The following is a 13,830-nucleotide window of genomic DNA, read 5'->3' as shown; positions in this document are numbered from 1 at the left end:
TTGGGATCTTGGATGGGCCACACCCCCTGGCCCAGGTTAGAGGCACTGGCCAAGTTTCTGCATGGGAAACATGCTTCCCCAGCACCCTCACCCATCTTCTGGAAATAGTCTCGTTTCTGCTGGAAGCTCCTGGGCTGCAGGAGCCTGTCTTCTACTTCCTCTGGGATCCCCTCCTGGCAGGAGGCAGAAGGGAAGAGCAGCCATAGCCAGCCACACATGACACCCCATTGGGCCCGAGGGCATGGGCTCACCTACCCATACCCCTCACCCCAACCCTGGCATCCCTGTTTGAGGGTTCAGTTCCTTACCCTCAGATAGGTACCCCCCGATTCTAGCTCACACTCTGGCTCTTCCTGGGGGGCAGGGGGCTTCTTGGGCTTGGGTGTAATAGCTGAAGGTGGGGCCTGGGATGCAGCCCTCAAGGTCTCAGCCTGGTACTGGTGCTGGCGCTGGCGCTGCTGGGTCTGCTGCTCCAGCGACAGGGTCATGGCCTGGGTGGTCATCTGCTGGGCCTGAAGGGAGAAGGGTGATGAGTCAGTATAGACTCCTCTCCCCTAGACCTGTCCTCCCCAGCCCTGGGGTGTTGCACCCTCACCAGGATCAGCGCCTGCTGGTTGATGAAGTTCTGCTGCTGGACCGCCAGCTGCCTCGCATCCAGGCTGGGGAGTAACGGCTGTGGCTGTGGCTGTGGTGGCACCACCATGGCTGCCAGGGTAGCCAGAGTGTGTTAGAGCCATAGCCAGGCTAAAGGCCCTCCACCCACTGTGCACTCTGGACTCCTGGGAGGATGCTCCCCATCCAGTCCCAGAGCTGACAACTGTTCTCTTCAGAAGGGACACCAGTGCCCCAGCCCAGCCTTACTTGGCATGGCAGGGCCCGCGCCCATGGCTGGCATCATGGGTATGGGTGCAGGCATCATAGCTGGCTGGTATCCAGGCATCTGCATCATTCCTGGGTACACTAGGGGAATGGGGCCCTCCATGTCAGTCCCTACCTGGGCCACATATGGTCTCCCTCCAGCCCAAGCAAAGAGAAGATCATTGACCACCAGGTGCTGGCCAGAGCACCAATTACGGCTGCCTGGGAGTGGGGGAGCTCGGAGGCCCTGGATGGGACATGAGCCACACACTTACCCATGGGGTAGCCCTGCTGCATGGGTCCCATGGCGCCGCCTCCCTTCATGCGACCACTCAGAGCCCAGCCTTGTTCTAGATCCTAAAGGGACAACGGTCACAGGGTCAGAGCCAGAAGCTGGAAAAAGTGCTTGAGGCAGGAGCAGGGGTCCATAGGGTATGCAGAACACTCACACTGAGGCCCGGGGAGAGGACTGGCTCAAAAAGGTGCTCCAGGAAGCCATCTAGGCTCCCGGCCTTGCCTGCAAGGCAGGGAGAGGGTTGATGAAGCCGCTGGGGTGTGGTGCTGCCCATGCTCCGCCAACCCCAGGTGCCCACTCCAGTCTTACCTGTGTGGCCACTGCTAGGCAATGTTGGGGCTGGACCTGGCGGAGGTCCTGGGGGTAGTGAGGGGGCCTGGACAGCAGGGGCAGGGGGTATGGCTTCAGCTCTGCAGGAACAGGAGGGCAAGCTGAGGGGGTACCCGGGCTCAGGCAAGAGGTGGAAGCTGCTGTGGGGCTCGCCCAGCAGGGTGGGAGGGCTGCACTTGCCGCCGTTCCTGTGAGCCCATGGGTGTGACAAGGTGGCTATGGAGGTCACCAGCAGGGGCAGAACAGGCATGATGGTAAGGCACTTACGAGCCAAGGGGACTGATGGGGTAACTGCATGGACCGGCTGGGTCCCCCAGGTCCTCTGTCTGGCCAATCAGGTCCAGCACAAAGTCGCAGCCAGCCAAGTCCTGCCATGCGTCTCCAGAGTGCAGTGACATGGACCAGCCACGGGGTGGCGCCTCCAGGCCTCTGGGTGAGACAGGGGCATGGAGTAGGAGGTGGTCAGTGAGGGAGGTGGCCATCCTGAAGGGGCAAGGACCAAAGAGTCGGGGGTGGGGAAGGAAGGGCAGCCCTGGGAGTGCCTCTCTCGGCAGCTGGGACGGCTCTCCTCCGTCGGCACCACATGCCCTGCATCAGTGCCAATGCTATACAGCTACTTGCCCTGTTGGATTAGAGCCCAGGTGCTCACACACCCCTCACTTATTCTCCACACCTTGTTCCCCATCTGTGTCTACAATCTGGACCCTGCCCACTGACACTCACACCTGGGGGCACCCTCTTCCTGCCCCTTGGAGGGAGAGAGAGCTGGGGAACAAGGAGGCAGCAGAAGGACAGGACGATGGTCAGCTTTGGCCACACTGGCCCCCTCCCAGACCCCATACTTGCTCTGCAGGATCCACCCGGCCAGTTGCTCCCCCGTGGTCCAGGACTCCACCTCAGCCGAGTAGCACTCCTCTGCAGGGTGGGATGGGACAGGAGTGAGGGGTGGCAGGGCCACCTGACAGGAAGGGGCTGCTGACCCACAGGGTCCCCAAGCAAGACAGAGGGGAGATCAGACAGAGGTCACCGTGCAGGGGGCAGGAGGAAGGCTAAGGGAGGAGGAGGTCCATGGTGGGGAAGGGGGTGAGCTGGCCCCACTGTGGGCCTGGGGATGCCTCGGCAGGAGGTGACCATCACCGTTGAAGGTGAAGACATCCAAAGTCATGCGGCCCCGCCGCCATCCAGCCATCCACTCCAGCTGGGTGGGTGGGTGAGCCCGAGCAGCCCCCAGCGCCAACTGTGACTGCTCCATGGCCCCCAGCAGCTTGTGCTGGCACAGCGCTGCCATGCCTGTGGGGGCCTGGTCAGACACAAACCTGTATGGACATCACAAGGCTGCTGTGGAGATGGGATGGTCTGCTGGCCCCTCCTGCCAGGTCCCTACTCCCCAGAGCCCTTACTTGAGCAGCGACTTCTGTAGGGCTGCTGTCGGGGGAAAGGCACTTAGCAGGATGGCCATGAGGGCCCAGCCACGCTGGCTCTGCTGCTCATCTGGGTTCTGCCAGAGCTGGGCGACGAGCTGGCTGAAGAGTTCATCCCGCAGCCCCGGCTGGCGCTGCCCCTGCCGCACCAGGTAGGTGCCCATGATCTGCCTCTGCCAGGACGACAGGGATCCGTCCCCCAGGAACCGCAGTATCTGCCAACACAGTGTGGTGAGGACATGACATGCAGGGCCACCATGTGCCCATTCTGTCCCTGCAAGGGGCCACCTTGTCCTCTTCTGATGTGCTACTCACCACCTTGTTGATGTCCAGGGCACGCCGAGGGTTCTCGCCACCCAGCCGTGTCAGGGGCTTGGCCAGCGGCTGCCCTGGGCTGGGCAGTGATGGCTCCTGCAAGGGAAGAGGGTGACACAGTGCCTGCTAGAGGACAGTCCTGAGGGACCCCCATGGGAGCACCTGCCTGGGGGATGGGGAGGGCTGCATGCAAAGGCATTGCAGAAATGCATCTTAATGCTCTTTGAGTAGAAAATTGACACCCATATACGCAGAACTCAGAAAACATGGAAAAGGATAAAGAAGAAAATAAAAACGATCTTTAATATCTCACTGCCAGAGATAACCATAGTTAACATTTAGCTTTTTTTTTGCAGTTTTTGGCTGGGGCTGGGGCTGGGTTTGAACCCACCACCCTCGGTATATGGGGCCGGCGCCCTACTCACTGAGCCATAGGCACCGCCCGCACACCTAATTTTTTTTAAAGCCATTTTTTAGAGGTGGAGTCTTGCTATATTGTCCAGGCTGGTCTCCAAGTCCTGGTTTCAAGGGATTCGCCCGCCTCAGCCTCCCAAGAAACTGGGGCTACAGGTGTACACAACTGTGCTCAGCTCTTAGTCTCTTTCTCATTTTACTTTCTTTTTTTTTTTTTATTGTTGGGGATTCATTGAGGGTACAAAAAGCCAGGTTCATTTTACTTTCTATGCCTAGCTATATACACCCTCTTTACTGTTGATTTTAAACAAAATTAGGATCATACTATCAGTGCAGGTTTGAATCCTGCCTTTGTATTCAATGCCGTATCCTAGACACTTTCCCTTGTCAGTAAACATCCTTTTATGACATGATGTCAGCCACAGGGAAGTGCTGCAGGTGTAGGAAGGGTGTGGCAATGCTGAATGTCAACATGGCAAGACACTGTATTTTGAGTCAACAGATATTTTCAGAGCGATTCATCTGCGTCCAAAGCCCCAGTGGCTGGAGAAGGGGGAGGAAAAGTGGAGAAGGAGGGAAATGGTGTGGCTTCCGCCTGGCAGGTGCCAATGTAAGGGGATGGTTGGAGCCAGCAGAAGAGCATGGGCAAGGGGTCCACCTGAAAGCCGATGGAGACGAAGCTGGAGAAGGGGAACCGGTCAATGTCTGGTGGGAGCGCCAGGCTGGGCCGAGCAGGGACTTCAGGGGGCATGGACTCGGTGATACTCCCAGCCAGGACATCCTGGTGGCCTGGGAACAACATTAGGAGACAGCCCAGGTGTAGTATAGGACCCGGCACCCCCCACCATCCCAGCCAGGGCATCCTGGTGGCCTGGGAACAACGTCAGGAGACAGCCCAGGTGTAGTATAGGCCCTGGCACCCCCCACCACCGTCAGATGGGAGCCTAGTAATGAGCTCAGGGGGCCTGGACCACAGGGGACAAACCCACCACAGAGAAAAGGGACCAGGGAAGGGATCCTGGAAAAGCACCAATGAGACTCACCTTCTGCTGTCTTCAGCATGACCACCAGCTCAGCCGGGATCTCCAAGCTCCCCAGCTCCTGGCAGGGGGGACCAATTTACCCAGGAACCAAGGGAGGAAGCATGGGGACCTGGGGCAACCCCTCAGCCCCAGGATTATAAACAATCCTCCAAAGATCAAGCTTTCTGACCCTGGACACTCAACTAGAGAGCCCCAAAGACCCTTGGAGAGAAACCAGGAGCCCTGGAGTGCCAAAGGCACCCCAGTTTTCTCTTAGGTGGCATAGAGGATATCCCTGAGGGACAGAACCCACAGTGATACCCTGGAACCCTTCCCCCAAGCCAGCCCACATTCAGCACTTTCATATCCCAGCATAGAACTCCTCCAGCTCCCAGGCCACCTACCACGTTTGGCATTTTCTCTGAGGCTCCGTCCACAAACCAGCCGCACCAACGCCCGAGCTGTTGGGGGAGATGCAGGAAGAGCTGATGCCTTGTGTGTGGAGTCCTCTGGGGGTCCTCCCCAGCTCCATAGTTCAGCTGCCCCTGCTGCCCCCAGGAGGTTCTGACATTAGCAAAGGAAGAAGAACAGACCTGGAGGGGCCAGCTGCCTGGCAATGCAACTGGTCCCCACCTGCCCCCTTACTCTTCAGACTCCTCGCCAGCCTCAGCACTTTGGGCATCAAGGCCTGTCTGCCAGGGTACTGGGAAGAGGACAGGAAGAAGGGAAGAAATTGTCCCAGGGGACAAAGTCCAGCCAGGGAGGGGCCAGAAAGGGGGCAGCATGTGGGCACTGAACTTTGAGCTGCTTTATGGCTCTCAGATTAGAGTCATTGGGAGAGAGAGGGGAGCAGAAGGGCCCCCAAAGGAGGGTTGGAGAGGATGGGAAGGAACCCCAGGCAGGCAGAAAGGGAAGAGCCAGGCTCTGGTGGACTCAGCAGAGATGAAGGAAGACAGAATCCTCTAGGGCTGATCCCAACCACACAGAGAGAAAAGGGAGGAGCCCAGCAAGTGATGGCCCCCAAGGTCACGGTCCTCAGGAAGCTGGGCTGAGAGTGTGGTAACTACTGAGATGTGGCCAGCTTGTCAGCTAAGGCTGCCTGGCCTCTACCCTGAGCTTCCTCAGTCCAGCAGCCCCACCCAAAGCCCACACCTGCTGTTTCTGTCGCCTCCAGAGCAGGGGCCGGGCCACCAGGAGGATGGTGTTCAGCTGTCCCAGAGCTGCTCGCCGCTGGAGGTACCGCTTCCTGGATGCCGTGAGGAGGCAGAAACAAAGAGTCCAAACTTATACCTCCTGCCTGGCACCCAAGTAAGCCTACCCTGTTTCCCTCCCTGAAAATAAGACAGTGTCTTATTTTAAGGTGTGCTCCCTAAGACGCGCTAGGTCTTATTTTCAGGGGACGTCTTATCGTTCCTGTAAGTAGGTCTTATTTTCGGAGGATGTCTTATTTTCGGGGAAACAGGGTAGACATTCATGTAAAAACTGATGCTGGCTCACACCTATAATTGCAGCACTTTGGAGGCTGAGGCAGGAGAATTACTGAAGGTCAGAAGTTAGACACTAGCCATGGGCAACATAGTAAGAACTCCCATCTCTACAAAAAAATAGAAAAATTATCTGGGCATCATGTTGTGCCTGTAGTTTTCTCTAATTGGGAGGCTGAGATCCCAATTAGAGATCCCAGGAGGATCTCTTGAGTCCAGAAATTTGAGGTTGCTGTGAGCTAGGCTGACACCACTGCACACTGGCCCAGGCAACAGAGTGAAACTATGACTCAAAACAAAACAAAACAGCAAAAAGGACAATAATCCTGACTCTGGAGCAATGAAGTCCCTGGATGCTTAACAGGAGGAGCAGGAAAAGAGCAGGACACTATGAAAGAAGTACATCAGGCTCAGTGCCCGTAGCACAGTGGTTATGGTGCCAGCCACATGCATCTATGGTGACGGGTTCAAATCCAGCCCTGGCAACAATGACAACTTCAACAAAAAATAGCCAGGCATTGTGGTGGGCACCTGTAGTCCCAGCTACTCGGGAGACTGAGGCAAGAGAATTTCTTCTTCTTATTATTTTTTTTTTTTGAGACAGAGCCTCAAGCTATGGCCCTGGGTAGAGTGCCATGACATCACAGCTCACAGCAACCTCCTACTCCTGGGCCTAAGTGATTCTCTTGCCTCAGCCTCCTGAGTAGCTGGGACTACACAACACCCGGCTGTTTTTCTGCTGAAGTTTGGCAGGGGCTGGGTTTGAACCCGCCACCCTTGGTTTATGGGGATAGCACCCTACACACCAAGCCACAGGCACTGCCCGCAAGAGAATCTCTTAAGCTCAAGAGTTTAAGGTTGCTGTGAGCTGTGACTCCATAGCACTCTACTGAGGGTGACATAGTGAGACATTGTCTCAAAAAAAAAAAAAAGAAAGAAAAAGAAGTAAATCAGAGGCTGTTTAGCAAGGTGAGTAAGGGCTGACTCTGGAGCCAGACTAACTGGGGTCAAATCATTCCTCTAATACTTTGTGACAGTGCTCTTGGATCAGTTACGTTTCCTCTCTGTGCTCTCTGTGGTTTATTTTCATTATCTGTAAAATGAGGATTATTGTATATAATCCCTGCTCCAAAATAAGATTAAGGAATTGATAGATGTAAGGATTTAAAACAGAGTCTTTTGGCTTGGTTCCTGTGGCTCAAGTGGCTAAGGCGCCAGCATACACCTGAGCTGGCAGGTTCGAATCCAGCCCAGGCCTGCCAAGCAACAGTGACGGCTGCAACCAAAAAAAATAGCTGGGCGTTGTGGCGGGCGCCTGTAGTCCCAGTTACTTGGGAGGCAGAGGCAGGAGAATCGCTTGAGCCCAGGAGTTGGAGGTTGCTGTGAGCTGTGATGCCACGGCACTCTACCCAGGGTGACAGCTTGAGGCTCTGTCTCAAAAAAAAAAAAGAAAAAACAAAAGCAGAGTCTGTTATGTTAATATTATTTAAGAAGCAGAACTTGGCTCAGCGCCTGTAGCACAGTGGTTATGGCACCAGCCACATATACCGCAAGTGGTGGGTTTAAGCCTGGCCCAGGCCAGCTAAACAATGACAACTGCAACAAAAAAATAGCCAGGCATTGTGGCTGGTGCCTGTAGTCCCAGCTATGTGGGAAGCTGAGACAATAGAATAGCTTAAGCCCAAGAGTTTGAGGTTGCTGTGAGCTGTAATACCAGCGCACTCTAGCAAGGGCGACAGTGATCCTCCATCTCAAAAGAAAAAAAAAAAAGAAGCGAAACTTATAAAATTAGAAAGTAGGCCGGGCATGGTGGGTCACGCCTGTAATCCCAGCACTTTGGGAGGCTGAGGCAGGTGAATTCTCTGAGCTCACAGGTTTGAGACCAGCCTGAGTCAGAGAGACCTTGTCTCTAAAAATAGCCAGGCATTGTGGCAGACACCTGTAGTCCCAGCTACTTGGGAGGCTGAAGGAGGAGAATGGCTTAAGCCCAAAAGTTTGAGGTTGCTGTGAACTATGATGCCATAGCACTCTACTGAGGGTGACAAAGTGAGACCCTGTCTCAAAAAATATATATATCAGAAAGTAACATCATTGAAAATCTAATAGGAGGCAGCGCCTGTGGCTCAACGGAGTAGGGCGCCGGTCCCATATGCTGGAGGTGGTGGGTTCAAACCCAGCCCTGGCCAAAAACTGCAAAAAAAAAAAAAAAAAAAATCTAATAGGACATCCTGGAAGATGGGATGGGCAAACAGAACGTCTTTGAGAAATTTCCAGATGTAAGAAGACCAGACTCCTCAAAGGAGTCATGAGCAGGACAAACATTTAAAAATAAATCTAAACTTTTGTGTATCAAAGGACACACATGAAGAGAGTGAAAAGACAACCCACGGAGACTATCTGTAGATTCCATAGTATTTGATAAGAGTTTGTTTTTTGAGGCAGAGTCTCACTATGTCACCTTTGGTAGAGTGCTGTAGCATCACAGCTCATAGCAACACTTGGGCTTAAGCGATTCTCTTGCCTCCCGAGTATCTGGGACTACAGGTGCCTGCCACAATGCCCGGCTATTTTTTGTTGCAGTTGTATTTAACCCACCAGCCCCAGTGTATGTGGCTGGCGCCCTACTCACTGAGCTATGGGCGCTGAGCCGGTAAGAGCTTAATGTCCAGAATATATAAAGAACTCCTACATAAAGAACTCAGCCACAAAAGACAACCCAATTAAAAACCAGGCAGAGGGGCTGGTTCTAGCTCAGTGGTTCCTTCACATCTACAGTGAAACTGATCACTCAAGGGTTGGTGGTTCGAGCCCCTGGGTGCTCTCAGCCCATTAAAAAAAAAAAAAAAAAAGGCAGAGAACTTGAGTAGACATTTCCCGAAGAAGATACACCCATGGCCAAGAAGCACATGAGGCTTGGCACCTGTAGCTCAGCGGCTAGGGCACTGGCCACATACACTGGGGCTGGCGGGTTTGAACCCAGCCTGGGCCTGCCAAACGACAATGACAATTACAACAGAGGAAATAGCCGGGTGTTGTGGTGGGTACTTGTAGTCCCAGGTACTTGGGAGGCTGAGGCAAGAGAATCCCTTAAGCCCAAGAGTTTAAGGTTGCTGTGAGCTGTGATGCTACGGCACTCTACCGAGGGCAACACAGTGAGACTTTGTCTCAAAAAATAGAAGCAGCAACATGAAAAGATGTTTGACACCACCAGTCACTACAGAAAGGCAAATCAAAAGCCTCATGAGATTCCATATCACGTCCACTAGCATGGCTTTAATTTTAGAAATGGAAAATGGCAAGTATTGGCAAAGATGAAGAGAATTGGAACTCTTATACATTGTTTATAGGAATATAAAGTGGAAGACAGTTTGGCAGCTCCTGAAAAAGTTAAAGATAGAGAAAAGGCACTGTGGCTCACACCAGTAATCCCAGCACTCTGGGAGGCTGAGGTGGGTGGATTGCTTGAGCTCAGGAGTTTGAGACCAGCCTGAGCCAGAGTGAGACCCCGTCTCTACTAAAAATAGAAAAACTAGTTGGGTGTAGTAGTGCATGCCTGTAGTCTCGGTTACTTAGGAAGCCGAGGCAAGATGATTGCTTGAGGGCGGCGCCTGTGGCTCAGTGAGTAGGGCGCCAGCCCCATATACCAAGGGTGGCGGGTTCAAACCCAGCCCCAGCCAAACTGCAAAAAAAAATAGCCGGGCCTTGTGGCAGGCACCTGTAATCCCAGCTACTCGAGAATTGCCTAAGCCCAGGAGTTGGAGGTTGCTGTGAGCTAGGCTAATGCCACAGCACTTTAGCCTGGGCAACAGAGTGAGGCTATCTCAAAAAAAAGTTAGACATAGAATTACTGTATGATCCAGCGATTCTACTTGTAGGTAGAAACCCCAACTATTTGAAAACAAAGATTAGATACTTGTATACCAATATTCACAGTGGCAACAACCCAAATGTCTATGTATAGATGAATGGATAAATCAAATGTGGCAAGTCCGTAATGGAACACTATTCAGCCATTAAAAACAATGAAGTTCTGGGGCGGCGCCTGTGGCTCAGTGCGTAGGCGACTGGCCTCATCTCTCATCTACGGAGAGTGGAGGGTTCAAAATCAGCCCGGGCCAAACTGCAACAAAAAATAGCCGGGCGTTGTGGCGGGCACCTGTGGTCCCAGTTACTCAGGAGGCTGAGGCAAGAGAATTGCTAAACCCAAGAGTTTGAGGTTGCTGTGAGCTGTGACGCTACGGCACTCTACCAAGGGTGACAAAGTGACTCTCTGTCTCTAAAAAAAAAAAAAAGAATGAAGTTCTGATACAGGTACAACATGGATGAACTTGGAAAACATTAAGTGAAAGAAACAGTCATAAAAGGAAACACTGTATGAGTCAACTTACAGGAAACAGCTAGAACAAAATCAGAGACACAGAAAGTGGATTGGAAGCTACCAGAGGCTGAGGTGGGGGAGGAGCACAGAGTTTCTGTTTTCATGTTAAAACGTTTTAGAAAAGGACACAGATGACAGGTGATGGCTGTCCCCACCCTGGTTCTGCTTTACTTTATTCTCAGCCCTCAAACTACCCTGAAGGGTGTTCAGCTGCTGGTTCACCACCTAAATATGATTCCCCAACTAGCCCTGGAGGCACCATCTCCACCATCTCCGCCATCTCCACGGTTTCCAGCCCTGTGTGGCCAGTGTTTGGCTCAAGGTAGATGGAGCAGATGGCCAGACAGAGGACGGTGCAGACAGGCTGTGCGAGTGAACAGGAGACATGAGGTGAGAAAGGCAGGGGAGCCTTATGAGTCTGAGAAGTCCAAAGTGGTTGGAGGCTAGAGGGGTAGGCGGCCTTGACTCATGCTCTGAAAAGATCATTCTTGCTGTAGAGTCGAGTAGAGAGCAGAAGAGAACAATCAAAGAAGCAGGACCGTAGCTCCAGGTGGCTTTAGCAGGTAATGAGCTTCTCTTGATTGGGAGTATTCAAGTAGAGATTGCATGGGTATGGTGGGAGTCAGGTGCTGATGGGAGGGCCTGGGGTAGGTAGACTTGCCTTGAGACCCTATACCTTCCCCCACCCCCCACTGCTCCACCACTTTGTGGAGGAGCCCACAACCTCACCCCACCCACTTCAGCCCTGGCAGCAGCACCTACAGACCTGGTCTGGAGCCCACGCACACGAGCCTGCATCCGGGGCAGGAGGCGGAGGCGCTGGTGGGAGATGCAGGCATGCAGACCACGGCGCACGGTGAACAGGGCCTGGGAGCACCGCTGGGCCCAGAGCTGCTCCAGCCACTGCCAGCCCTGCTCCTGCAGCAGGACCTGGGGGCAGAGGTGGGTGTGGGCTTTGGGATGGGCCCCAGTCTTCTCTCTCCTTCCAGACAATCTGTGCTTCTAGGGTGCCTGGGACTGCCTGCTGCCCAGGCCTCTCTGCCTCCCATTCGGGAGGACCACCAAAGCCCAAGCTCGTCCCTGTTTGTCCCAGGATGTGCCTTCCTTTCCACATGTGCCACACTCTCCACCCCGCTAACCCCTTGGCACACACAGACACGCCCCCCCCACCTTGGTGGTTCCGAGGTGATAGAGCGGTGATTCAGCCCCCAGCATCTGGCCCAGGATGGTGCCACACCTCTCCTGGTCAGAGGAGTTTTTCTGCCTCTCTGTCTCCAGTGCCCGGAACCTGCCCCAAGGATGGAGAGCCAAGGCCAATACGGCAAGTACAGCCTTTCGCATTTGTTTGACACCCCACCCCCTTGGTATTACTGTTTCTAGGTCACTGAACAATTAAGAAAGCATCTGCTATATGCCAAGTGCTCAGGTGGGCACAAAGACGAGACAGGACATTGGGCCACTGCCCCCACTGGAGCTCAATGGGGAGATTTAGTTCAGGGAACAATAGGAGTGTGGTCCTGAGGCTTCGGTCTCAACGCCCTTCTATCCCGCCTGCCCCACAACACAGAGGGTCTCAAGACCAGCTTGTGGAGGGAGGGAAGGAGAGGGGCATAGGGAGGAAGAGGTACGGGTGCATGTTTAATGCAGTTCCACCAGCCCAGGTTGGTTCAATGGACATTCAATAGTTAGTCTGGGCTCAGCACCTGTAGCTCAGCAGCTAAGGGTGCTCAGCAGCTAAGGGTGCCAGCCACATACACCGAGGTTGGCAGGTTGGAATCCCCCCGGGCCTGCTAAAAAACAACAATGACAACTGCAACAAAAAATAGCCTGCACTGTGGCAGGCGCCTGTAGTCCCAGCTACTTGGGAGGCTTAGGCAAGAGAATCGCTTAAGCCCAAGAGGTGGAGATTGCTGTGAGCTGTCATGCCACAGCACTCTACCGAGAGCGACAAAATGAGACTTAGTCTCAAAAAAAAAAAGTCTGAACCAAGCACCTGCAGGTTCTGGGGACACTTGGATGGAAGTCTATGGTCACAGGAGGCCACAGAGCACTAGGGGATAGCACTTCAACAGGTCATTTAAACAGACCTGGTCTGTACTGTGTGGACAGCTATACCTGGTTGGTCCCCTCACCCAGCTTGCAGGCTCAGGGCTTCCTGGTAGAGTTGGCAATTGCTGCAGCAGGTAAGTTTCCAGAAGGCAGAGACAGAACCTTCTCCACCCTGGCACTTCTTGTCACACCCATCCTTACTGCCTGCCTCTGGCTCAGCCCTCAGCCAGGATGTCCACATCACCAAGGCCATCATGAGCAAAGGATGTCACCAGAGCCTGGGGCAAGGCTGCTGCGCTGGGTGGCTGCCCCCTCACTCCTCTGGAGGTGCAGCCAGCTCAGCTGGACCTTGACCAGGATAACTGACTCCTCCTGCCCCCAGCTCCTGTCCTTGGAGCAAACTCCAACCCTTCAGTGGGTTCCTAAGAGCCCATCCAGTCAATGGCTAAGCCCAAATAGGCACAGAATAAAATGGCCTTACTAGAGGCCTCTGAACTCCTGGAACAGCTTCTCTGGTGTTCCCGGCAGCCCCATTATCACCCCATCCTCATCTGTGCAGATGCTGCCCTGCCTGGCTCCATAAGGCCACCTCTCCTTCCCATCTAAAAGGCTCTGTCATCCTCCTGCCAGCACATCCTGACACCCACTGAGTGAGTACAGCCCAAGGCAGGTGCCACCCCACCTCATCTCTGGTCCCGGGCGAGGAGAGATGTGCAGTGGAGAATGAGCGAGTGCGCGAAGGGAGGGATGGTGAGCAGTGAGGGACAGAAAGATGAGCGAAGGAGAGAGAGATGGAGGGAGACAGAGAAAGGGATGGAGGGAGGGGCAAAGGTCGGAGGTTGGGGGCCAGGCGCCATCTCATCTCCACCTGGGATGAGAAGAACCCCAAGCCATTATGTGCATTATGCCAGGGGCTTCCTTATCAGTCTTGCTCCTAGGCAGGGCCCTACCTGGCCAGGAAGGCCTGGAAGGGCACACGCATGGGGAAGTTGGCACTGCGGGCACCCACGGTCTCCAGGACACATGCCTGGCACAGCTGCTCGGCCACATGTCCCACGTCGAAGCAGCCTGGGAGCTATGACCGTGAGACAGGGCAGAGGAGAGCTAGAGCCAAAGGGTCTAGAACTATGGGGCAAAAGGTACAGGGCAGGGCCTCTGGGAACCAGGCACCTGGGGGGGCTCACCTTCCCAGGGTTGGGGTTCAGGCACTGGATGACATAGATGTGGCTCCTGAGGAGTGAAACAGGGGTTACTTGGGTACAGG

The 13,830-nt window shown here is 54.2% G+C and overlaps 1 protein-coding gene and 1 long non-coding RNA gene across 2 annotated transcripts in view; one reads left to right on the top strand and one right to left on the bottom strand.

The window, feature by feature from the left end:
• MYO15B (myosin XVB) overlaps positions 1–13,830 on the bottom strand; it is a 34,882-nt gene that overhangs the window by 9,154 nt on the left and 11,898 nt on the right. Inside the window, exons 18-37 of the mRNA XM_053569589.1 lie at positions 13,751–13,796; positions 13,517–13,641; positions 11,688–11,805; positions 11,284–11,447; positions 5,808–5,901; positions 5,060–5,116; positions 4,677–4,734; positions 4,292–4,422; positions 3,220–3,315; positions 2,884–3,119; positions 2,621–2,799; positions 2,326–2,398; positions 1,751–1,912; positions 1,463–1,563; positions 1,308–1,375; positions 1,134–1,215; positions 862–960; positions 596–705; positions 309–512; positions 92–173 (exon numbers count right to left, since the gene is read on the bottom strand). Of these exons, the coding sequence (XP_053425564.1) occupies positions 92–173; positions 309–512; positions 596–705; positions 862–960; positions 1,134–1,215; positions 1,308–1,375; positions 1,463–1,563; positions 1,751–1,912; positions 2,326–2,398; positions 2,621–2,799; positions 2,884–3,119; positions 3,220–3,315; positions 4,292–4,422; positions 4,677–4,734; positions 5,060–5,116; positions 5,808–5,901; positions 11,284–11,447; positions 11,688–11,805; positions 13,517–13,641; positions 13,751–13,796 (2,285 nt within the window). The remainder of the gene's footprint in view (positions 1–91; positions 174–308; positions 513–595; positions 706–861; positions 961–1,133; positions 1,216–1,307; positions 1,376–1,462; positions 1,564–1,750; positions 1,913–2,325; positions 2,399–2,620; positions 2,800–2,883; positions 3,120–3,219; positions 3,316–4,291; positions 4,423–4,676; positions 4,735–5,059; positions 5,117–5,807; positions 5,902–11,283; positions 11,448–11,687; positions 11,806–13,516; positions 13,642–13,750; positions 13,797–13,830) is intronic.
• Positions 5,836–11,049, top strand: LOC128570439 (uncharacterized). The gene is made up of 3 exons (XR_008375579.1): positions 5,836–5,963; positions 10,700–10,907; positions 11,015–11,049. It is a non-coding gene; the product is annotated as an uncharacterized LOC128570439 (long non-coding RNA).

Source organism: Nycticebus coucang, chromosome 18 (genome assembly GCF_027406575.1).
Source record: "Nycticebus coucang isolate mNycCou1 chromosome 18, mNycCou1.pri, whole genome shotgun sequence".
Lineage (NCBI taxonomy): Eukaryota > Metazoa > Chordata > Mammalia > Primates > Lorisidae > Nycticebus > Nycticebus coucang.
The sequence above is the reverse complement of the archived record's forward strand: the minus strand, read 5'-3'. Positions and strand labels throughout refer to the sequence as shown.